Source organism: Rattus rattus, chromosome 6 (assembly GCF_011064425.1).
Source record: "Rattus rattus isolate New Zealand chromosome 6, Rrattus_CSIRO_v1, whole genome shotgun sequence".
NCBI lineage: Eukaryota > Metazoa > Chordata > Mammalia > Rodentia > Muridae > Rattus > Rattus rattus.
The window spans coordinates 21,788,906-21,812,269 of record NC_046159.1 but is presented as its reverse complement, the minus strand read 5'-3'; the positions used below and the strand labels follow the sequence as shown (position 1 = coordinate 21,812,269).

At 46.0% G+C, this 23,364-nt stretch overlaps 1 protein-coding gene across 3 annotated transcripts in view; it reads right to left on the bottom strand.

The window, feature by feature from the left end:
• Nucleotides 1-9,446: 9,446 nt before the first annotated feature.
• Ntf3 (neurotrophin 3) overlaps nucleotides 9,447-23,364 on the bottom strand; it is a 68,896-nt gene continuing 54,978 nt past the window's right edge. For all 3 annotated transcript variants that reach the window (XM_032905622.1, XM_032905624.1, XM_032905625.1), the window contains exon 2: nucleotides 9,447-10,561. In XM_032905622.1, coding sequence (XP_032761513.1) covers nucleotides 9,764-10,561 — 798 coding nt within the window. In that variant the 3' untranslated portion in view covers nucleotides 9,447-9,763. The remainder of the gene's footprint in view (nucleotides 10,562-23,364) is intronic.

Sequence of the window (23,364 nt, the reverse complement as noted above, 5' to 3'; positions counted from 1 at the left end):
GATGTCATCAGATGTTTTACTCTCTTGCTTCCTTGACTCCCCTACGGCTTGCTTCCTTGACTCCCCCACCAGTAAGCTATACCTTGACTAGTAAGCTAAATTAAACCCTTTCTCTCTGAACTTGCTTGAGTTAGAATATTTTATCACAGGCCATAAGGAAGAACAGAATGTTTTAGACCATCCGATGGAAGGCCTGATTCTCACTCTGACTCTGCCCTATAGATTATGGGCTGTATGATTTTTTGCCTGTTGCCTAACTTCTCTGAAGGCTAGGCGGTTTCGTAGTTTTGGATAGGCAATAATCTGGCCTTTCTCGTGTGTCCCAAGAGCCCACCCAGCTCTAATTACCCTTGGTGGGATCTCAAAGCTCTTGGAGTTGTCTGGATTAGCTCCCAGGACACTGTGTAACTGAATCGGGAATGTTTTTATACTTTTTTTTTAAAGGACAGAAAACTGAGGGTTGTTGAGTACAAACGAGTGAATGACAACTCCGGGAAAATCCCCAAGAGAAGCCGTATTGAAGTTTGCCTTAGAGGAAACTTTGGGGTGACAGAAACCTGGATCTGGGTGGGGCAAAGGTCCCCACCTACTCTGGCTGGGGACCTGCCAGCAGGAGCCCTAGGCGCAGGAATTTGGAGGGTGTGACCCTGCCTATTGCCTGCTCCTAGAGCCTTTTAGAATTGGAGGGAGATCAGGGACTTGCCTTGTAGCAGGAAAGTGGCTGCAACATACTCTTAGGCAGACAAACAGGTTTGACTGGGTAGAAGTCCCTGGAGGGAACAGAAGCAGTGTTGGGCAGAATGCTCTCTGTTCACAAAAATCAGTGTCTAAAGCCTTGGATAAAAGAACAAATATCTCACACAAGGCTGAAAGGGGTGGAGGGTGAATCAGAAGTCTGGCCTTATTTGCACTTATTGTCAAAGTTTGGCTTTCGGTTGGTTAAACATCCTAAGCCTTAATTAGGATTATTAATTACTCTTTGGCATGCCTACTTCCCATAGACAACCTGACATTACTGTGCACCTTGAATGTCAGCACTGCCACCCTCCTGCCATCCAGTCACTTGCCCTCTCTCCTTTTCCTGTGCTCTAGCTCTCCTATGTGAAGCCATTGTCCCTCCCATAGACCCTAGGGTCTAGGGAGAAGTAAGCTTCACAAAGGCATGAATCTGACTTGCCTGTGCTATCTCTCTACTTGGTGTCTGAAATGATGGCTGTACACAGTAGCTGCCATCTGACTTTGTGCCTGAGGGTGGACTAATGGGCACCAGCTCATCGCTAGATGTTCTTTGTCTTAGGGATGCAGACCTGGGCTATTGTTTTCCTTAGCTACGTTTACAGTTTGTTTGCTTCCGATTTGAGCCTCATTTCTAACATTTCACTCAGATGGAAATAAAGGAGCCTCAGATCTTTGGACAGAGAAGGAGGAGAGGGGACAGGAATGAGTAATAGAGAATAAAACCATGCAAAGTACAATAATATATCCATGTAAAACTTTCATAAAGAAATTTACTATCTGCTATGAGATTTTTAAAAATTAACAATAAAAAACTAAAAATATCTTCGTCTAGAAAGGAGCATTATTATTCTATGCTCCTCAGATTACTGTCTCTCCTAACGTACCACTGATGTCTAAGTAATGAAAGGCTAGCAAAACCCTCCTTAGGACGTCCGTTTTCTATAAGGTTGGACCCTTTTTCCTGTCTTACCTGACGCTTATGAAAGGGACACATTCATCATTTTGAACAAGTATTGACTTAGTACTTACTGGTGGCCTAGACAGCTTTTGGGATAACGTTCTGACTCACACAGGATGACGCCCCTTGGCACAGAGCCAAATGGGACAACATGGTAAAGAAGCAATTACACAAATAGCCTTACATCTATAATTTCATTCGAGCTGTGTGAGTTGAAATACAATTCTGGTTCCTATGAGAATATGAAATGGGAGGGGGAAAGGCTTGGCCATAAATAACTTCAGGATATGTCAGGAGAGGCCCCCAAAGGAAAAAGAAGGTATCTATCTATCTATCTATCTATCTATCTATCTATCTATCTATCTATCTATCTATCTATCTATCTATCTATCATCTATCTATCTTTATATCTATTTTTAAACCAAATCCTGGGGTCTGGGGAGCTTGTTCAGTCAGTAAAGTGTTTGCCATGTATACAGAAAGACCAGAGTTTGAGTCTTGGCACCCAGATAACCATGTGGTATTGCACACCAATAATCCACTGTTGTGGAGGGAAAACAGGTGGATCTCTGGGCCTTTCTATCCTTCCAGCCTAACCTATAGGTGAACCCCGGGACCTAGTGAGAAATGCTGTCTCAGAGAGCACAGTGAATGTGGTGGTTTTAAATGAAAATGGCCCCCGTAGGCTCATAGGGAAGGCTTAGGATGGGTGGCATTGTTAGATTGGTATAGCCTTGTTGGAGGAGATGTGTCATTGGGGGTGGGCGCTGGATTTAAAAAATTCAGTAGCTTATTCTCTCTCTTTCTGCTGTAGAGCTCTCAGATACCTTACTAGGATCATGTCTGCCTGCATAGCACCAGGCTTCCTTCACGGATTATAATGGACTATACATCTGGACTGTAAGCCAGCCCCAGTTAGATGTTTTCCTTTTAAAGAGTTGCTGTGGTCATGGTGTTTCTTGACAGTATTAGAAACCCTAAGACAGTGGATAACTCCTGAAGAATGACACCCAGGGTTGAGCTCTTGTTTCCATGTACATCTGTACACACACACACACACACACACACACACACACACACACACACACACACACACACACACACACTCCCACTCACACATGCAAACAAAAACCCAAGACCCAAAGGCAGAGCATGCTTGAATCAGATGAGGGGTGCCTAAGACAGGCATGAACAGCTGAGCTTGCAAAGCCAGGCCAGAGAGCTCTGGACCAGAAAGGTATTTGTTTCCTGCCAAGATGTTCCTCCTTGACCAAGAAGCTTTCCTAAGGGCAACAGCTAGGGAAAGTGCTCACCCAGGAGATGATCAGACTTCTTAGGTGTCAGCTTTTGCTTGGGTAACTTTTTGCTGCTGTAACAAAATTCCTGAGACTGGATAGAGGGTAAAGATCCTAAGAACACAGTGCCAGCAGCCAGTGAGGGACTTTGTCAGCATCAGATGATGGGACACTGCAAGCATTCTAGCTCAGATATCTCGTCTTTTACTTCTGAATCTCTCAGGACCTCACTGGTCTCATTTTAATTACCTTTCACATGTCCCCACTTTCCAATACAATCAACAAATGCATCAGGGGCTTAGGTTGGCTTGCAATCATAGCACTCAGCACTCAAAGCGTCTGAGGGTAGCCTTGGCTATATCTAGAGAGAGTAAGATCCTATGTAATAGAATGTCGCCCCGGCAGCTTAGCCCTTGTGAAATCCTGAATTCAATCCCCAGTACACACACACACACACACACACACACACACACACACACACACACACACACACACCACACACACCCTGAAATGTCCTGAGATCAGTAGTATACAAAACTGACACCTAAGGCCTATCCTCATGTCATGACATTCACCTGAGAGTGCAACTATACCAGGTCACAACATATTCATTTGCTCTCCTCAGTAATCCTCTAGCAGCCTTTGCAGCTCCCAAAGATATACCCTGGATGCCCGGCATCTTGCCATTCTCAAATGGAGGCCTGAGCCTGGATCCGTCGAGTGGGTTGTGAGTCCCTCTGTCTAGTTGCTGATGTGTTGGTGACCTTGACTTTCACTGATTAAGCTCAGCTAATAGCTACTTACCTCTGTTTGTTTTCGGTTGGTTTTTTTTTTTTTTTTTGTTCCAAGCATGTGCACAATCCCGTTCCCATTGGATATCCTTACCACGATGTTCTGTGGGTGCGTTGGGACTCACTGCTCCTAGTACTGCTGTATTCTCAAGTCAGATTCAGAACCAGGTATGGAAACGGCATAATCTTTTCAGTGCCTTCGTCTTTTACCTTCTACATCTAGCTAGTTAAACATCATGTTGATTATCTGAAAACTGTGTCTCTAATCTGCTTTACACCCTCTTCCTACTGTTTCCTCCCCACTGTAGGCCTTCCCATGTCATTTTCTGCAAATCACCCAGCTCTCGTGCTAGGATGGTGTCTTCTGTCTATTAACTACGCGGACACCAAAATTGTCTTCTGAAATGCAGGTGGAGACCCTCTTGTGAACTCATTGACTAATGAACCAGTGATCTTCTCTGTGTAGCAGCATCCCTTCAGAACATTCTAGAAATGCAAATCTACCAACCCCACCCGAGACCTAATGAATCAGAAACTCAGGACTGGGGCCCAAGCCATAAGGATCTGTTGTAACAAGTCCTTCAGGTGATTCTGAACCCAAGCAAGCAAATCCAAGCTTTAGACCCTTCCCTCCTGGCCTTAAATTAGGTTATCTTCAACACTGTCTCCCACTTCCCAGAGCTCTAAAGTTGTCACACCAAACCTTTCGGTTCTCTCTATATATGTTAGATTCTTGTCCATCTACACCTTTGAGGGTTGCTTCTGTTTAGTATATTGTTCCTCCTTCTTCTCCTATAGAACTCTAGACCATCCCTTAAGAGTCATCTCAGAAGTCATATGCCTCCATGAAGCTTCTCTTGACTGTCCTGAGCAGCGTGTTCTTGCCCACATTCTGGACGCCGGCAGCCCATTTGTTGACAACCCAGTTGCAACTATTTCTGTCTCTTGATTTGGCTTCAGCTGAGGGAGAGACTTTCTATCAGATAATCGGGGCTGTTTTAAAATAGAGCAAGCTGCTGGCTGGGCACTCATCGTGAGGCGTGGGAATTGTCAAGGCGACTCCACACTGCCTTCCCTGAGGCCCCGTTGCTTCTACTCACTACTTTTCCAGGGGCGAAGATACCTCTTGTGAGCTCAGTGCATACAGCTGGGCAGAGTGCCCACCACCTAGTAGGCATGCCACTTTTTTTTTTTAAAACTATCAAATGAATAAAAATAGATTTCTGCCTTATAAGGGAACATGGATTACTGGATCTCCAAGTTTGAGTCTAAATAGAAATTCCTGCCTTCTATCTCCACAAAATACCTACAAAATACTGTAGAATTGTCACTGTTCATACTTCAGATGGAAGCAACAGTCACCTTGTCCCTAGCGCTAGGACTCTTAAGTGACCAGGTGGGTGGAGGGAATGCCTCTTAAATCCTGGTGCCTGGAGGCTGCTCCTGAGGCTGCCACTCCCCACGGTAGAACAGTCTTTGGGATACAACTACTTGGACCCTATCATCTCCCTGGCTGCACCAAGGGCACACTCATTCACATTATCCCACTGAAATTCAGAGGCCAGCCTCTCAGGCACTTAGCATGGGCTTTACTGCTGCTGCTGTCTTTCTTAGTGAGGAGCTTATGTCTCTAAGCTATGGCGACTCCTTGGGTTCCTATCTGGCCTTTTTATCTGATGAGCTGTGTGACCTCTGGAAAATTGCTTATGTCAACAAATGTCCCGAACTGTACAACAGAAGACTGAATGACCAGGGATTGGGGTGGGTGGTGGGTGTTGAGAATCTATGAAGATTAATGAATATTCATAACCTAGCCAGGACATGGCAGCATGTCTGTTTTTCCCTTGACTTTTGTTGCCTCTTAGTTTCCACCTGCAGTCCACAATACCCGATTTTATCACTTTCTTTCTTGATTGGAAGATCCACCGCTCCAGATCCTTCTGTCTTGCTTCCAGCAGAATCCCTGCGACTTTTCCTGTTTGGAAACTTTTCACCCTACCTACCCTTTCTTAGTCTGCTTCTTAAGCTCCACAGTTGGCTGGCAGTTCAGTCTCTTCAAGGTTAAATTTGTGTTTGGGAGCACTCTGTTTCAAGCATTAATTTCTTTTTAAAAAATGCAGTGTAGTGTAGCAATGGTTAGAATATCAAAATAGTTACACACACACACACACAACAGGGGAGAGAGAGAGAGAGAGAGAGAGAGAGAGAGAGAGAGAGAGAGAGAGAGAGAGTGTCCACACCCAGGAGGCATGCATACCTAGTTATTCATCTGTCTCCACGTGCATAGCTGTCTAATTCATTAGGCTGCGTTTCACAACTTCCCAATAAACTTTAATATGTTTTTGCTGCAGAGCATTCCGTAATTTAATCTGAAATGTCAGTGACCCACACACAACAGTTCAACCTAGCCAGACTCTCAGCCGTGGTAACCAGTTCCTTCAAGAAAGGGCACTTGGGGCTGGAGAGATGACTCAGCAGATAGGAACATCCGACTGTTCTTCCAGAGGTCCTGGATTCCTAGTGTCCACCTGGTAACCCACAACTTTCTATAACTCCAGTTCTCAAGGATCTAAAGCCTTCTTCTGATCTGGCATCAGGCATGTTTGTGGTACACAAATATGTATGCAGGTAGAACATCCATACGCAATTTTAAAAAGAAAGAAAGAAAGAAGGAAGGAAAAGGAAAGGAAAGGAAGGAAGGAAGAAAGAAAGAAAGAAAGGAAGAAAGAAAGAAAGGGTATATAGAACACCCTTTCCTGCTTTCTTGGTCTTCCCTATTTGGGTTCCAGCACAGGCATATCTGAAGAGGGATTGGCCTCCTCTACACCCCATGAGTCCATGAGGCTGAACATCGAAGCAGACGAACCTGTAGTCCTTCAGAATGCTCTCACCAGTACCAGAATCCTGCTCTTCAAGGTTGAGCCAACCTCCACCCAGAACCAAACCAAAAACCAGGAACTTGAGTCTAGACAGAAAGAAGCATTTGCATTTCAAGGTGCTGTGGATCCCATGAGCACATCAAGTAGGCCAGTAGCCCACTGTAACTTGAACAAGTTATGAGAATGTCACTTGAGAGGACATGAGAATGGAGATCTTGAGGAAGAAACTTTTGGTTACAGAAGCTTTCAAATGTATGAGATTTTGGGGAGTTGAGATCTTGGCCTGAGAACCAGGGTCGAAGAGTGAGGAGTTGTTGCTGTGGACCAGCCTTTCCTGAGTTTCAGGGTACTCTGGTTGGGGCAGAGCCCATGCTGGGCAGAGTTGGTGCTTGTGAAGCAAAGCAGGACCAAAGCCAAGACACTCAGCACTGGCTTCACATACTGAAGGGCCTCAGAGTTTGAGGGCTGGAGATAAGTTTTCCTGTCAGATGAGTCTCTTGACAGCTGTGAACTGATACATAGGCTTCACATTCTCCTGACACACATGCTCAGAGATGGTAAAAACCAATGCAAATGGTCTCCCTAGCCCCAATGGAGGGCATTCGCTCTGAACTATGGAAGTGCACATAGACACACGTGCACCCACACAGAAAAAGGGAGCAGTAAGCAGGGAAACTCAACAAGTTCCAAACATGGGAATAACAATGAGTTTCTAAGAAGAGCACTAGAGCTGGAGGGGGTGGGGGTTGAGGAGAACATAATACATACCTTCAGTAAAGCAGTAGGTACAACTGCCAGCAAGGCATATTTTCACTGCTTAGAGGCCAAGAAATGCCTCCTCCAATGTGTCCATAGAGAAGAAGACTTGGTGAGAGAGCTAAGAGAGAGATCAACCAGTGCTATACTAATGTCCTTTGCCCGTCCTGTAGGTGAGGGTTACATTTTAACAAGTGTCCTCTACTGCAGACCTTCTACCAGAATCCCAGAATGAGAGTTTCTACTTACCCTCTCAACAGCACTGCCATCATCACTAACACTGAGACCTCAGTTCTCAGGCAGCCTCCAGCCTCTACAGTGCCACATTCTCCTTAGAAATGCTCACTGGGACACTGGATCAAGGAGACCCTGAGAACTGAGTCCTGTGGATCACCGAACCTCTGTTAACCTATTTGCTGGTCTCTCCACCCTGAACCAACACCAAGGCCACAGCGTGTCTCCAGGAGAGGATGATGCCTCTGGTTCCCTAGCACTGTGGTGCTCATGGGAAATGCAATCAATGCTCTCCAGCTAGAAGAGAGACAGGAGGGGAGAGAGGAAATGGACATCCTGTGCATCACTGATGTATGAACTTTACTCTTCCCTTTGTCAATGTCCTGCAAAATTCAACCTACCTTTCAAGGAATTTTTTTTTTTTAAAAAAACAATGGCAGCCATCTTTGAAAGTGTCCAGTGTATTGTGAGGATAAAGTCAGTAGTAGCTTAATAGTTTAGGACCCAGAATTGAATATAAAATGATGTTTTTAACTGCGGTTGCTGCTTTTTGTCACATGTCATGCAAAGGACATATATTCCCTGTGTGTGTTTTAGAGGCCTCAGGGAGAGAACACATAGGTCTTAAACTAAGGCAGAGCAAGGCAGGTCAGAGCAGGTACACAACAGGGTTTTGGGCGGTCACAGAAGCTTCCATGTGGTAAACCTCTGTGCCTCCAGCAAGAGAAGAGAGCAAAATACTGCAGCTCCAACAGGATGAAGTGTATCCCAGTGGGTAGAGGAGATCAAGATGCTCTCTGCTCTGTGCGGAAGAGGGCATGACTAATGTCCCTACTCTCACAAGGACCAGAGTCTATCACTATACTGATCCCTTACCAGGGCTCAACAGGTACCAAGAAGGTCCTTTTTATTTGGACCTTGCAGCCCGTGGTTGCATCAGTTAGCATTGGTACATGGTTGACCACAATACCCTGGACAGGACTGAAGGGCTATAGTACTCTTGCAGGCCTACCTCTGGCCACAAAGTCCACGATGGGCATTCCACTGACGCGCCAGATGTCCTGGGAATCTCCATGTGACTGCATCCCCAGGAAACTCAGGCTCTGGTAGTCTTCAAACCCTTCATGAGGTCATGGAGGAGGGCCTGGAGTTTGATCCAGGTCTTCCTCCCAAGACTACCACTTTACAACTGCTCAAGAGCTGGAGGCTGGCCACGAGATCAGTGGGGAAGGCCCTGGGCCAAGAGAATCTCTAATGAGTACATTTATCTTCTGTTTGTGGACTATTCATGAACCATTTCAGTTTGCTCCTGGGTAGACATATAATTTTTCTGTTACAGTGTGAACCCCAGCAACACACACACACACACACACACACACACACACACACACACACACACACACAAATTTGTTAGGAATAGTTAGAAAATTTTTTTCCCTTTCTGTGCAAAAGAATGAAAACTACTTACCAAAAGCAAAAACCAAACCAAAGCCAAAAGGAAAAAGAAAATTCCAACCCTTACACCAGCCCCCAAACAACAAATGTGCCAAGAAATAAAATGGCCTGGTCTGTTATTGTTGGCACAAACCATAATTCTAATTGGCAAGCCTATAGCTGGCAAGAGCAAGGGAAGACCTGAGTGTGAGCTTGCTACCCAGAAGAGGATGCTGAACTTCACGCTACAAGGTACCATTTTCAGTGGGGGTGGGGCACAGTGATTCCTTTAATTCATTAACCCAATGTGGAATATACCAGAAGGGGGATAGAACTCTGTTTATATACAACTCTGACATCATCCGATTTTAAGAAAGTTTACTGAAACCACAGTCATGGCCTTGACAATACTGAATGCCAAATACTGGTGTACACAGGTTTTACAGAAGGGTTCCCGAGAGCCCAATCACAAAACAAGGTTAACAGATGGGAGAGGCCTGAGGGAAGGCAAGCACACGAATTTTATTGAGGAAAAAAAAGCTTATATACTGTAAGGGTTGCTGAAGTTTAATAAATAAAGGTCAACTTATAATATATAAAAACAATATAAACATTTATATGCTACATGCATATCATATAATTTAAAGTAATAATTTATATGTGGGGACAGATGCCAATTCATGTTCTTCCGATTTTTCTCGACAAGGCACACACACAGGAAGTGTCTATTCGTATCCAGCGCCAGCCTACGAGTTTGTTGTTTTCTGAAGTCAGTGCTCGGACATAGGTTTGCGACGTTTTGCACTGAGAGTTCCAGTGTTTGTCATCAATCCCCCTGCAACCGTTTTTGACTGGCCTGGCTTCTTTACACCTCGTTTCATAAAAATATTGTTTCACGGGAGAGTTGCCGGTTTTGATCTCTCCCAACACTGTAACCTGGTGTCCCCGAATGTCAATGGCTGAGGACTTGTCGGTCACCCACAGACTCTCACTGTCACACACTGAGTACTCTCCTCGGTGACTCTTATGCTCTGCATAGCGTTTCCTCCGTGGTGATGTTCTATTGGTTACCACCGGGTTGCCCACATAATCCTCCATTAGATATAAGGGAGGGGGCTCCAAAGGGGTGCTGTCACTCAGCAGGACCCGGGGTGAATTGTAGCGTCTCTGTTGCCGTAGTAGTTCTGTGTCTGTTGCAATCATCGGTTGAAATTCTGACCTGGTGGCCTCTCCCTGCTCTGGTTCTCTGGGTGCCTCTGCTTTGGGCAGGGTGCTCTGGTAATTTTCCTTAACATCTACCACCTGCTTGGAGAGCTTATTTTTCAAGATATCCGCCTGGATCAACTTGATAATGAGGGAATTGAGAGAGTCTTCTGGCAAACTCCTTTGATCCATGTTGTTGCCTTGGATGCCACGGAGATAAGCAAGAAATATCACATAAAACAAGATGGACATCACCTTGTTCACCTGTAAGATCTGAAAAAAGGAAACACAAGTGTTAACAGCTGGCTGGAAGAGTCTGGGTCATTATGGAGTCAGCCACCTGAGACTGACAATCTGAGAGTGAGGGGAGGGTACCACCAGTTTAAGGAAACACCAGAACTCCGTGACGCACAGACTCCTCCTTGTTATTTGGAAGGGGTGGTCTCCTCCCCCACCCGAGAAGTACTGGGGAATGCAGCACAGGTCTTCTGATTGCTTGCCTCCTAGACAGACAGCACCAGTTGGTTTGTTTTTAACAAAAGATGTCTGCATGGTTCCCCAGCCTCCTTCTGTGCAGGGCTGACATCCTGACTGGTCCCTGGAGCTTGGGAAGCTACATAGTCCACTCTCCTGAGACAACTGTGAGGACTGCATCAATGTCTCTCTGGATCAGCTCCGAGCCTTTTCACTTCCTCGAGACATGTAATAGTACCAGTCCTCCAAGTCCAGTGTGTGAGCTCTTCTAGAGGGGCATACAAGGGCTGCGAACTAGGTCTGTTGTTTTAAAAGTGGGGCATCAGAGAGAGGCTTCTTCCTGGCCTCGTTTACTCTTATAAGCAAACACACCACCACTGGACAGCTGCTGAGAGGGCCTAAGTATCTAGGAGCTCTGTCAGACTCTCAGAAAGACATCTGTCACCAGGTCACCCTGCTGAGGAGCTACCAACTCCTTGCACTCCTTGCAGAAGACAGAGACGCATCGGAACTCAGCTCAAACGATGGCCCCACCTGCTTTGGGTAGCGAGGGTTGAGATGGTTTCTCAACCCTCCTCCTAGGGATTTTTAGTTTCCATTATACTGTTCCTTTTTGCAGTCCTACGTCTGATTCCACCATCTCCCTTTTGAAATGGCACGTTAACCCACCGCACTGCTCTTCTGTTGCCATAACAGAACCTTAGCACAGGGCTCCTGGCGAGTCCTTGAGGAATTGCAGAGGGATCTGGAGATCTTCCCCACTCATCTCTCCTGCACTAGGGCCAAGCCTGTGTTTCCGGAAGATTAATCCAGGAGGGAGACTTTCGGGTGGAAAGATAGCTTTGCTGGTGACCCTGACCTGGCAGTCCCCTCACCTTGCCCCAGAGCATTCACTTTAATCACTGCTGCTGCCACCTCAATGGCCCCGGGGGCATTTTCTCTTCAGAGCCCTGTCTTAACATGGAAAATAAAATCCTTTCCCTTGGTTCGGTGTTGGTATTTTCAGATAGATGGTACAGAATCCAGGGGGAATACCAAGTAAACAAACAAAGGTAACACAGGCTGCAGGAAAGAAGTCCTGATTCTGAACCTTGGTTGAGGAGCCTGTCCCCAGGATTGGCCACACAGACTCCTACCATTCCCCTTCTCTTCTGAAGTATGGCTCGCTCTCCCATCCTGACAGTGTTCCAGGCATTAGCGTCTTCCCACTGACTGCTGGCCTGCCTCTGATAAGAGGACCATCTTCCTTCCCTGGGAACCGTTCCTTCAAGGGTTACAGACTCCTTCACGGTCAAAGCTAAGGGAAGGGGTCTACCACGGCTGCCCACCCTAGAGACTGCTCCAGGAACTGTGTTATCGCAGGAAAATGGTTCCCACAGGGTAATTAATCTCCCTCCCATTTTGCAGAGCAGCGACATTTCCGTCAATCATGCAAGCCTAACAAAACAAAAGTTAAGGAGCACAAAATAAAGGACATACACAGAACTCGAGCCTCCTCCCCTACCCCAGGACAGCTGCAATAAAATCATTTGAAACTAGAAGTCTTAACCCGCAAAATCCAATTTATCAGATTGTCCCAAAGCCTGGGCCCTATAAGGATGAACACACAAGGGTATTATTGCTTACAGGGCAACAAATCTGGGAGATGGATGTGTGGGCGGGGTTCCAGATAAAGTAAGAGACCATATAGATGCTGGCAAGGTGACTGTGAGAATGATTTGACAAGGTGGATATGGGATGGTACAGTGAACTTGGGATAAGAAAATAATCTTTGTAGCGGTAGCCTGAATTTTGAAGCAAAAGGTAATGCGAGAAAAGCCTTATCAAGGGCTAGAGAGCTGGCTCTGTGGGTAAGAGTGCTTGCTGCTCTTTTAGAGACCCATGTACAACTATATGTAACTCTAATTCTAGGGGATCTAACAGCCCCTGCTGATCTCCATGGGCACCAGCCCGCATGTAGCATGTGCATACACACTCATACAAATAAAAACCACAAGCATAACTTTTAAAAATAAAAAGCAGATCTAATCTCGTGCCTTTCCTTATGCTGATCAGCTCTCAGCTAGTTTAACATATACCAAAGAGCAGGGGTTTGTTAAGAAAATGGGAAGATGTTCTTGGGCTCATAGCTTTTGAGGCTTCAGTTCACAACGAATTGACCTTTCTGCTTTGGTCCTGGTGATATGGCAAGAGACGTGTGCTTGAGTGGGAAAAAAAAAATCAATCATGGTCTGGAAAAAAAATGTGGCTCATGGTGGGAGGGCAGTGGAGAGGAGGAGGAGAGGGTAACATCCCAGGTCATGCCTCCAGTGAAAGAAAGATCTCTCACGAGCTTTCAGTACCTGCTGAACCAGTGCTAAACCTTTAACACACGGACCCTTAGAGAAATTCCAGGTATAACCTATAGCTATTTTACACAGAGAACCTAAGAGCGAGAGGAGATGGGTGTCTTCGCCCTCTTGCCTTGACTTCCGATCACAGTTGTATTGGACTCCCATATTCCACACTCCACTCTGATTCACTGTTTTCCTGCTGCTTGAGCAAGCTTTGTGACTCACAGCTAGGTCTTTCCCATTTTCATGGTCACTTCTGCTGACATTGTTCTCATTCCTCCCTGCTGGCTTCACAAGCTGGCCTCACTCGGACGTTCTACAATTACCCTCAATATACCAGCAACCATGCTTCCTTTGTGTTCTGTCATCCGGTCCTTCAAATGGCTACTCTAGTAGGTCCTGCATCCTTCGCAGACCTGTGGAACTGAGCGCGGATCTCATTCGTTTCCTCATCCATACTCTTGCTTACCATCAATCTCGTGTGAATCGAATCATGAGAGTACCTCATGTGCCTGCTGGTGATTCTCAACTAGTCTTCAAGGCTTTCTCAGATTCCAGTAAGCATCCTCTAAACTCCTTTTGTATAACTACTTTCCTTCCTTCCTTCCTTCTTTCCTTCCTTCCTTCCTTCCTTCCTTCCTTCCTTCCTTCCTTCCTTCCTTCCTTCCTCTTCCTTCCTTCCTCTTTGGAGAAAGCAAGCCCAAGAATATTGGGACACGGATTTTCCCCAAACATACAAAATCGAGGTTGCAAAGGACCCTAGATAATTCATTTTTACAGATCAGGGAAGAACAGAGGGCATTTGGTTCAAAAGTTCAACAAGGCTTTCTCATGATCAGGTAATTAAAAGGACCCAATCAGACACGCAACAAGTGTACTAGAAGTGGCAGTTGAACATGTACTTGAGTTGTCTATGGCAACCTGTGGGCTGCACTCCTGCTCCTGCTGTATGCACACACAGAAAACCAAGCATCCGGAAAATTCTTCTTGCTACATCTGGCTCCCAGCAGTCTGTACCAGTATGGTTGTTCCGGTTGTCACTGCTCACACACGCTTGGAGCTCAGACCAACCATGCTGGTTGTAGGAGAGAAGGAACACCAGGTCTTGGGTACACAGGGACAGGGGATTAGGGAAGCAGTTTGTGGAAAGCAGGAAGTGAGGTCTGTGACTATGCTGGCTATGAGAAAAGGCAGAGTGAGATCTCTGGTTCCTTTTTGGCCAGGTGTCTTTTCACTTCCTATCGTGCCTCTTGGGTTAGGATTTTTCCCTGGGAGACTGTTTCCCTGGGGTGGGGACTGGAAACAGGAAGGTGGTGTCAGCTCATTCTAGGCCAGGCACAACAGGTACAAACTTTTGCTTATGGAGACTTGGCTAGTATGTCATCAACTTCAGTAACTGTACTATTGCTCTTCCCCAATGGAGAACACTGTCTTTTTAATCCACATACCCTACGAGCCCAGCCTATGGCTCGATACACTGCAGAGTTGCAATGTCTGCTGACTGAATGGGCACTGACACCAATCAAGACCTACCCAAGGCACAGCTTACTGGCCTGAAATCCTGCATGGGCTTCTGCCAAGCCTGGATTGGAAGCCAATCAACTCTGCCTTCTTTTCCCAAAGAAAATATAGGCCTTGGCTCTGAAGCAGGCCATAGTCTCCAGGCTCTTCTTGGCTATAATTAGAAAAAGACCTGTTAAAGACCTCAGTAAAACCCCTTCCTACCCTCTCCCTAGTGCCCATTTGCCTGCTTATGCTTTTCCAAGATCCCGACCAGCAGGCGCATGCTCTTTTCCTCACTTAGCAATGCTTTCCCACATATGGTGTTTTCTCAGTCCCTGGAGCAACATTCCTAACAAGGTTTCACCATCCCTCAAAATACTCAAAAGAGAGCAATTTCTGATTCCTCCTTTTTGGCTCAGTTTACAACACACACAGAGGGTTGCTGGGTATTCAGCAGCAAGTGGCTGAAACGGAAAGGGGAGCAGGGACACAAGGTGGTAGTGCACAGGAGACCACGGCAGCCTGCATCTGTGCTGGCACTTGTAGAGGAGGCAATTCAGCTCCCTAGGACCGGTTTCCCTACCCAGGAGCTGACTTCTGACAACATGTCTGCCGATCACTCTTGAGCATGTGTTGGAAGTTGCTTTTGTTTGTTTGTTTTCATTTTGTTTTGTTTTTAACTAGCATACATCAGTCATTGCACAAACTGATGGCTTTCAGTACGACATTTTCATCCACCAATGCAATGGATTCTGAGTGCGTCCACTTCTTATTAACCTTGTTTGTACACTCCCATGTAGTCAGCCCTTCCAATTGGACATCTCTTTGATGTGAGAGAAACCATGTGATATTTGCCATTCCAAGTCTGGCTTCTTTTGCTTAACATGGTGATTTTCAGTGTATGGAGTACTTTTTTTTCATCCTAGTTATAGTGAGATCCTATAAGACAATTAAGGTGTGAAAAGACACACACACACACACACACACACACACACACACACACACAAATAGATAGATCTAGATATAGGTATTGTTAATCCTGAGAATCACTCCAGTGAGGTAGGAAGTTTCACTTATCCATTCTGGGGAAACTGAGGAGTGAGGTTAAATACATAAGAAGCAATAGAGCGAGGGGTTGAGTAGAGTTTGACACTAGGGTTCATGCTTCCCATGATTCCATCTGTGACCTCTTTGCTATCATTGCCCTAACAGAGTGGAGTTGGTGCAGAGTCGGGACAGCTGCTGTCCAGCAGGTTAAGCACCTCTCAGAGATGCCTCAGTTGTAAAGTGATTCTAGGCATCTGAGGCCACCACTTCAGTTTCTTCCTCTCTGCATTTCTTACGAAACCATTACTCATAAAAGTTAGTAAGTTAGTTGGCCCCTGTCCTTCCTGGATTTGGGGTTCTGCAAGGCAACCTCTCTGGAGGTCACCAACTCTTGTAGAGGTCGGATGTCGTAAGGGACAGAGCACTGGGTGTACCCTCTCATGTCCTGGGTTTGCGGCCATCTCTGGAAAGTCGAGTGACTTCAAAGAAGGTAAAGAGGCAATGTTGCTTTTCCTCAGGGAGAGATCAGCCTAACATCAGATTTTAACTTGCCAACATTTTAATAAGATAACCCAAGAGATTTCATTATTTCTTACACATCCATGGTCCTCTGGAGGCAAATGCATCTGGCTGGGGATGGAGATGAGGCTGTCCAGCTGTACCCAGATGGGTCTAGTTCTCCAGAGGATTTCTGCCGCTATGACTCGGTCTCTGACTAAGTCTAAGGGCTTCTAGGACCATGGTCTGCCAGACAGACTTCATAGCTTGTACAGGCAGTGGAAGGAGGGAGAGGTGAGAAAGTGACAGATTTAAGGCTAAATGACAAAGAGAAAAGGAATGTGGTGGAAATCCTAAATTAGGACCATATAAAAGACCGGTTCAGCTTGTTCCTCAGCTCTCAACTGCAGATTAACCCACCCTGGCTTTGTTCTGGTCACAGGTCCTGAGGCTTCAGAATGAGTCAACAGAGTCACACAAAGATGTTCTGACCTCTGACAAGGCTGGGAGGTTGGCCAGAGTGAGAGGCCGATGAAGCCTCCAGAGGAAGTTATCTGTTAATCTTCCAAGGGAACCGGAAGCAGGGATGAGGAAAGAGGGTCTGATGAACTCAAATGCACAGCTGACACCCAAAGGGAAGGCCCGGAAGATGCTGGTAACCAATTAGGCACTAGTATCTGTAGGGGGTTGGCAACCTGGAAATAGAACAGCTGAATTCAAACTGAAGACACACAAGCCAGCTCTCTGGAGGGAAGAGGAATCCACAGCTGACAAGGGAGGGCAATGCTTGCAGAAGGTGATGGAAGGGGACTTGGAACTGGTTTAAGAGTAAATGAGAGCTTGCCTAGCAAGTGCAAGGCCCTGTCTTCGATCCCCAGCTCCAAAAAAAAAAAAAAAAAAAAAAAGAAGAAAAAAAAAGAGTAAATGAGAGATGAATTCCCATCCACAGGGCTGAGAGAGTTTCCACAGTACCTTCTGCTTCCCTGTAGAGCTCTGCGCTGGTGCTGTCCTAATTCCTGGTCAGCACAGCTCTACAAGGGAGCTGGTCACTCCTTGTCTGACAGTCTACAATAAGGAAATGTATCTCTGCCAGCTTAACACAGTTGAATGTACTACCCCTCACCCCATCACACAGATACTCTGATAGTAGTGAGCTTGCATAATTATTACTAATTTAAAGAAATATGAAGTTACCCAATGGGGAGAATATAGGAAATTATTTGGGGTGGTCATCTTACATGCTTATATGTCTTTTGAAAAGCCTCTGTCTCCTAGAAAAGGAATAATGAAATGCCACTCCTCACTGTCTATAGTGAAATGGCTCCCCTTACTGTCAGTGTAGCACACGCTGATACCTGATGGCGTTTGGTTGTCAGAGCATGGCAGCGGGACGCAACAATAAAAATTTAACAAGAGAAATCAAGAAGGTAAGGAAGATCAAAAGGAGTCCAGAGGCTAGCCCAAGAAGATTTGAAGGGATGCTTTAGATGCTCATGGAAAACTGAGAGGTGCCAGTAATTAAGACAAGAATTAACTGCACACTCTCTGTCTGCAGTTGGTGGGAATACTTCTGGGTACCCCTGAGAGAGAGGCATGTCACATCAGCAGGTGAGGGCAGGCTAACCCGGGCCAGGGAGGTGGAGTCTTAGCTTGTTCTTTAAGATCAGGTTCTGCATAGATGCTTCCTGTAAAATCTTACAGTAGCTGGGCATGGTGGCTCACTCCTGCAATCCCAGTAGGACCAAGCTAGGAGGAGGACGGGTTTGAGATCAGCCTGAGAGATATAGCTAGACCTTGACTGAAACAAACAAATGAACAAACTAAACAAAAGCAATAGCAAGAAGCCTCGTCATTTCAAATTCAGGATTTGGAAACTGGTTGACAGGGTTGATTATTTCCGGGAACAAGGTACAAGGTCTGAAATAGGACAAGCGAGAACCTCCAGGTTCATGAGATTCTAATTGCCTAGTGGCAACAGAGATCACAGCCTGGAGTTAGAGGTCACATGCTAGACTGAAAGAAAACAAATCAGAGACCCCCAGAGAGGTACCAAATTGGCTTGTCCCAGAAAAGACCATGAGAAACAGAGCCCCTTTGTGGACTATGCACAATCCCTTGCTCCCCGACGCCCAGAAAAGCTATCTACACCAAGGAGAAGGTTGGAAACCAGGAGTTTGCTGTGTGCAGATGCTTGGGAATTCCTCGTTGTCAAACGTGCACCTTCCTCAGGCCCTCAGGCAGTGTGAGATAGAAGGTATGGCACATGTCAAAACAATGTGTGCTGAGCACTGAACAGGAAGGTAGCGAGCGTGCTTACGCCAGGCCAGGAGCTCTCTGCCTTAACCTCATCTTGGCAGAAGATCTAAAGGATGCCTGGTAGGCTCATAGGAGCCCCAGGAAGCTCAAGTTTACTTTATTCTTCACATCGCTCATTTCATGGTCAGAGGTGGACTAGGACGAAATCGTTGAGAAAAATGAGTCTGCTCAGCTAGTGGCCATAATGGGTTTGCCTAATAAGTCTTGTTCTGGTTTAGAAAGTCACTCCTACTGCCACTTTGCACAGACTTGTTGCAGTTATAGGAGTGTGCACACACATGCATGTGGTGGCTCCCCCCTTGATAAGGATGGGTGGTTTATAATTAAGCTATTCTCTCTCACACTCTCACTCTGCCTCCCTCTCTCCCTCCCTCCTTCCCTCCTTTTCTTTCTTCTTTCCCCTTCCCTCACTTCCTTGCTTCCTCTCTCCCTCCCTTTCTTCCCTCCCCTTCCTTTCTTCCTCCCTCCCTTCCTTCCTTCCTTCCTTCCTTCCTTCCTTCCTCCCTTTCTTCCTTTCTTCCTTTCTTCCTTCCTTCCTTCCTTCCTTCCTTCCTTCCTTCCATTCCTTCCTTCCTTCTTTCCAAGCTGGATCTGTCTCTGAGACAGTGACCTCAAACTCACTACACCATTGAGGACAACCTCCCTGCCTCTACCTCCCAAATGCCAGGATTACAGGTATGTGGCCCCACACTTGGTTTATGTTGCAGTGGGCATCATTTTCAGGGCTTCATGCAAGCTCATCAAGTACTCCACCAGCTGAGATACATCCCCATCGCTGCTTATGCTTTGTCGAATCATTGAATATTCTGTTACGTGTTCATTCGGAAGAATATGATTTTCTGTGTCTGGGTTAATGCCATTTTCCAAAGGCAAATACAATGAGGAAAGACGCCTCACACCAACAGCTGAGAGGAAGTGGGCACTGGAGACCAACTCTAGCTTCAGAAAATAACTTTCCCACGTTGACATTTTTATTTGAAACCTATGCCTAGTGTCTGCATTGGGCTTATGCTAATCCCTTGGTTGTGGGCAAGTGCTAAGTAACTAAAAGGAATGCCATCATGAGGCAGTGGCTGCTGAGAAATTGCTTTGTGATAATTAAAATGAGTTATAATGACATTGAATAAGAGTGAGACGAATACTAGTGAAGGAGATGCTAAAATATCCATCTTGTCTACCCCGCAAATGATGGATCTCAAATCCAAACAACAAAGAAGCTGGCTGAGGGAATTCCCGAGGCTTCTCCTCAATACATACGCCTCTGCTCTCCTCCAAACCAAGACCTCAGCTGGCTTGGTGATGCCTATTCCAATTTCTGCCTTAATCACGGTGGCAGAAGGAAGGCTAGGATCAAGAAACCATCCTGGTTTGGCCTGGAGAGGACTTGGCTGCTGAAAATGTGGTAAGATGGCAGGCTTTCTCCTGTATCTTTGGTGAGCTGACTTATACCAAGCATAGTCAGTCCCTCACAGATCCCCCCCTTACCACAAAGCCAGCCTCCTTCCTGGGCAATGAGACATGGTCCATTGAGCTGCTGTGGTTGTCTTAGATCTGATGCCCTCTGTTAGGAATCTTTGCCGTCTGAAGACCATGGAAGATATCACTCCCTTTCATGTGACTTAGCATCTCTCTTTTCATTCGGTGAGTGTCTCCCCTTGTACTCACTGTGGCCACCATCACTCATTTGAACATTTTTACAATCCAGGAGGCAGAAGCAGAGATGTCTGTTTGATGATTTTATGGGTCTGTTCTCACCCACTCATGAAGCAATGCTGTGCTATGTGCACAGGGAGAAAACCCATCTTTCATCCAAACTGGAGTGCGAGACAGGCACTTACTAAACATTAGGACTCTAATCCCGAACAGTCTAGTGTCTTTCTGGGCACCAGGGTGAGACTCAAAGAACCAGCCCAGAGCTTCTCCTCTGAAAGCAATTTTGGCACAAACACACTGAACTCAAAGCTGTGTTTAATCACAGACACAAGTCACAATAATCACTTGTAATAACTGCTAACCTTCGGTGAGCCTTCCCTTATGCTAGCCTTTGGGAGACACTTTGCACGGATTATCTCAATTAATCCTTCCAGATACGATTGTTATCCCCACTTTGCAGCCAAGGAAACTGAGGCTCAGAAGGATTAAATCATTTTGCCCAACATCACACACCAATTGAGATGCAGAGCCAGGATTTAAATACCCTTCCCAGTGACCTCCCAACCCTAACATTCAGCTAAGATTGCATAATTCTTCCCACTTAACTCTGAATCCAAGGCACCTGTCACTTTGTCACAGCGGCCTGGCAGCAGCGCCACATTGCTTTCAATGCTTCTTTCCGTGTTTAGAGAAAAAAGAAAGGGAGAGAGAGGGAGAGGGGGGAGGGAGGGGAGAGGAGGGGGGGGGAGAGAGAGAGTTTAGAGAGAGAGGGGAGGGGAGGGAGGGAGGAAGGAGAGGGGGGGGGGGGGGGAAGGGGGGGGGAGAAGAGGGGGGAGGGAGGAGGGGGAGGGAGAGAGAGAGAGGGGGAGGGAGAGAGAGAGAGGGGGGGGAAAGAAAGGGGAGGAGAGAGAGGAGGGAGGGGGAAAGGAGAGAGAGAGAGAGAGAGAGAGAGAGAGAGAGAGAGAGAGAGAGAGAGAGAGATTCTAGCCAGGTCTTCTGAATTGTCAGGAGGACATTCCACAGGCTGAGGCTGGCAACCCTGAATCAGAGGGGCTGGAAAAGATTATTCATTCAACTTGTAGCTCGTAGTCTCAAGTATTTGCACTTTTATTTCTCAAAGTTGAAATATTAATGGGAACAAAGACCAAGGGCATAGGAATTCTTCAAACAAAAGGGTCTGGACGAAAGACGTAACTTAACTGTAATGCTTGCTCACCACGTGCGAAGTGACAGGCTCAGTCTTCTGCTCACTCCTAAATGGGCTAGGACTTCTAAGACGGCATGTTCTGGGCTGGTGCTTGGCATAGATTGCAGTACACTTGTAAGAAATGAACATTGAAAGTGTGTGGGCTCTAGTATGCTTCTTCCTTTGATTGACTGATTGATCGATGGATTAGTTCATAAAACCAACTATGCCCCTAACTAGCTTTGGGGCTGTGAATCACTGATGATCTGGGAGGTCTCAGTTCCTGGCAGTTTCTGCTACTTGTATTTTAGGCAGATCCGCTGTATTTCACACACATGAGATTTGAGTCCACACCTGTTAAGTACCTGCCATCGCCCGACACCAGTGCCAACCCCTACCAATGTACACTGCTCTAAGCATCCTTCGTTAGGAATGCAGATGGACATGATTCAGAACTATGATTACAGTTAAAGAGTTGGGGACTCAAAATGTTCACACATGTACATAAAGGAAAAAGTTTGTAAAACAATTTCAATGTGGTCTATAGACTCCCTTAAGCCCCATTTAGTGCCTCCCAGATCCTAAGTCTTGAGTTACTATTTTTGCAAATATATGTATATGGTGTGCATGCACATGTGTATACATGTTCATAAGTGCGTGAGTGTACGTATTTGCATGCTTATATGTATAGAAGCCAGAGGATAATATCTGTTTTCCTTGACTGTGCTCCACCTTACATATGGAATAGAACCTTTTTCTTGAGTCTGGAACTTACTGCATTGACTAATCTAGCTAGCCAGATTGCTCAGGGATCTCATTCCTGCCTTCCAAATGCCACCCCATCCACCAGTCATTTATCTGGTTTCTGGGGATCTGGACACCTATCTTCATGTTTGCATGACAAGTACTTTTACCTACTGAGCCATCTGTCCAGCTCTACAATTCTAAGGTTCTCAAAGGGGAACATCTGTGTCTCCATTGTTCTATGCTAATCTCCAGTCACTTGTTCACCAGATCAAGCCATCTCCTCCTCTGGTCTTAGTTCTTTGTCTCCTTGAAAGCATGGATGGAGGAGCTGTGTGTTAGGATTCTTGTATAATGGGGTGTGTATTGAGGAAAGTGCCTGGGCAACACAAAACCGAACAGGCCCTATGCTGATTATGCAGAGGCACAACAGGACATGGGAAAGAAACTGCTCAGGCTGGCCCGTAGATTTTTCTTGAGGAAGGGTGCAGGGCCACAGATAAATGTGAACAGTCCATAATGCTTGACACTACTGTGAGAAGGTGGGCTCACCTAGCCCAAGAGGATGCCCTGGGGACAGAACCTATAGCTAATCTATGGCATTTATGTCCTTCACACATCGGAAGCCTCTATGTTGTTCTTTGCTTCCATTACGTTCGATGGCTTCCTCTCCAACGCCCTGGCTTTTTCCTGTCTTCGATTTCTGCTGCTCTGTGTACTCCAGGTAGTAGCCTTCCTAATGCTTGAAGATGCCAGTGCTTCTGAAGGGCCTCATTCCATACCAGTTCACTGCCACTGACATGGAGAATAGCATGCAGCCTCTTAATAACAAACAAATGGTGCGGGGTGTCCACAGACTGCTAGCCTCAGGAGACACCAGGGAAACCTGAGAGCGAGGAGGCTTTAGCACACACGTGGCATCACTTGCTATAGCAGGTAGCATAAGCAGCAAAGCCTTTCCAAGAAGTTTGGCAGTTAAGAGCACCTGTATTCGTACAGAGGGTCCAGCAGGCACCAGGCAAAGCACATGATGACCAGACATATACAGAAAATAAGAGATAAATTCTATTTAAAAAAAAAAAACCATTACATCTAGATGCTTGTACATGTGTGTTACTAATTTTAAAATACAGATATTTGACACTTGTTCCTTGTCATGATGGTAAATATGTCCTCCTCCAGTATTTAGGCAAAGTTATAACTGTTTTGATCACCTCGACATAAACTGGAGATACACAAATCAATGTGTGTGCGTGTGTGTGTGTGTGTGTGTGTGTGTGTGTGTGTGAGAAAGAGAGAGAGAGAGAGAGAGAGAGAGAGAG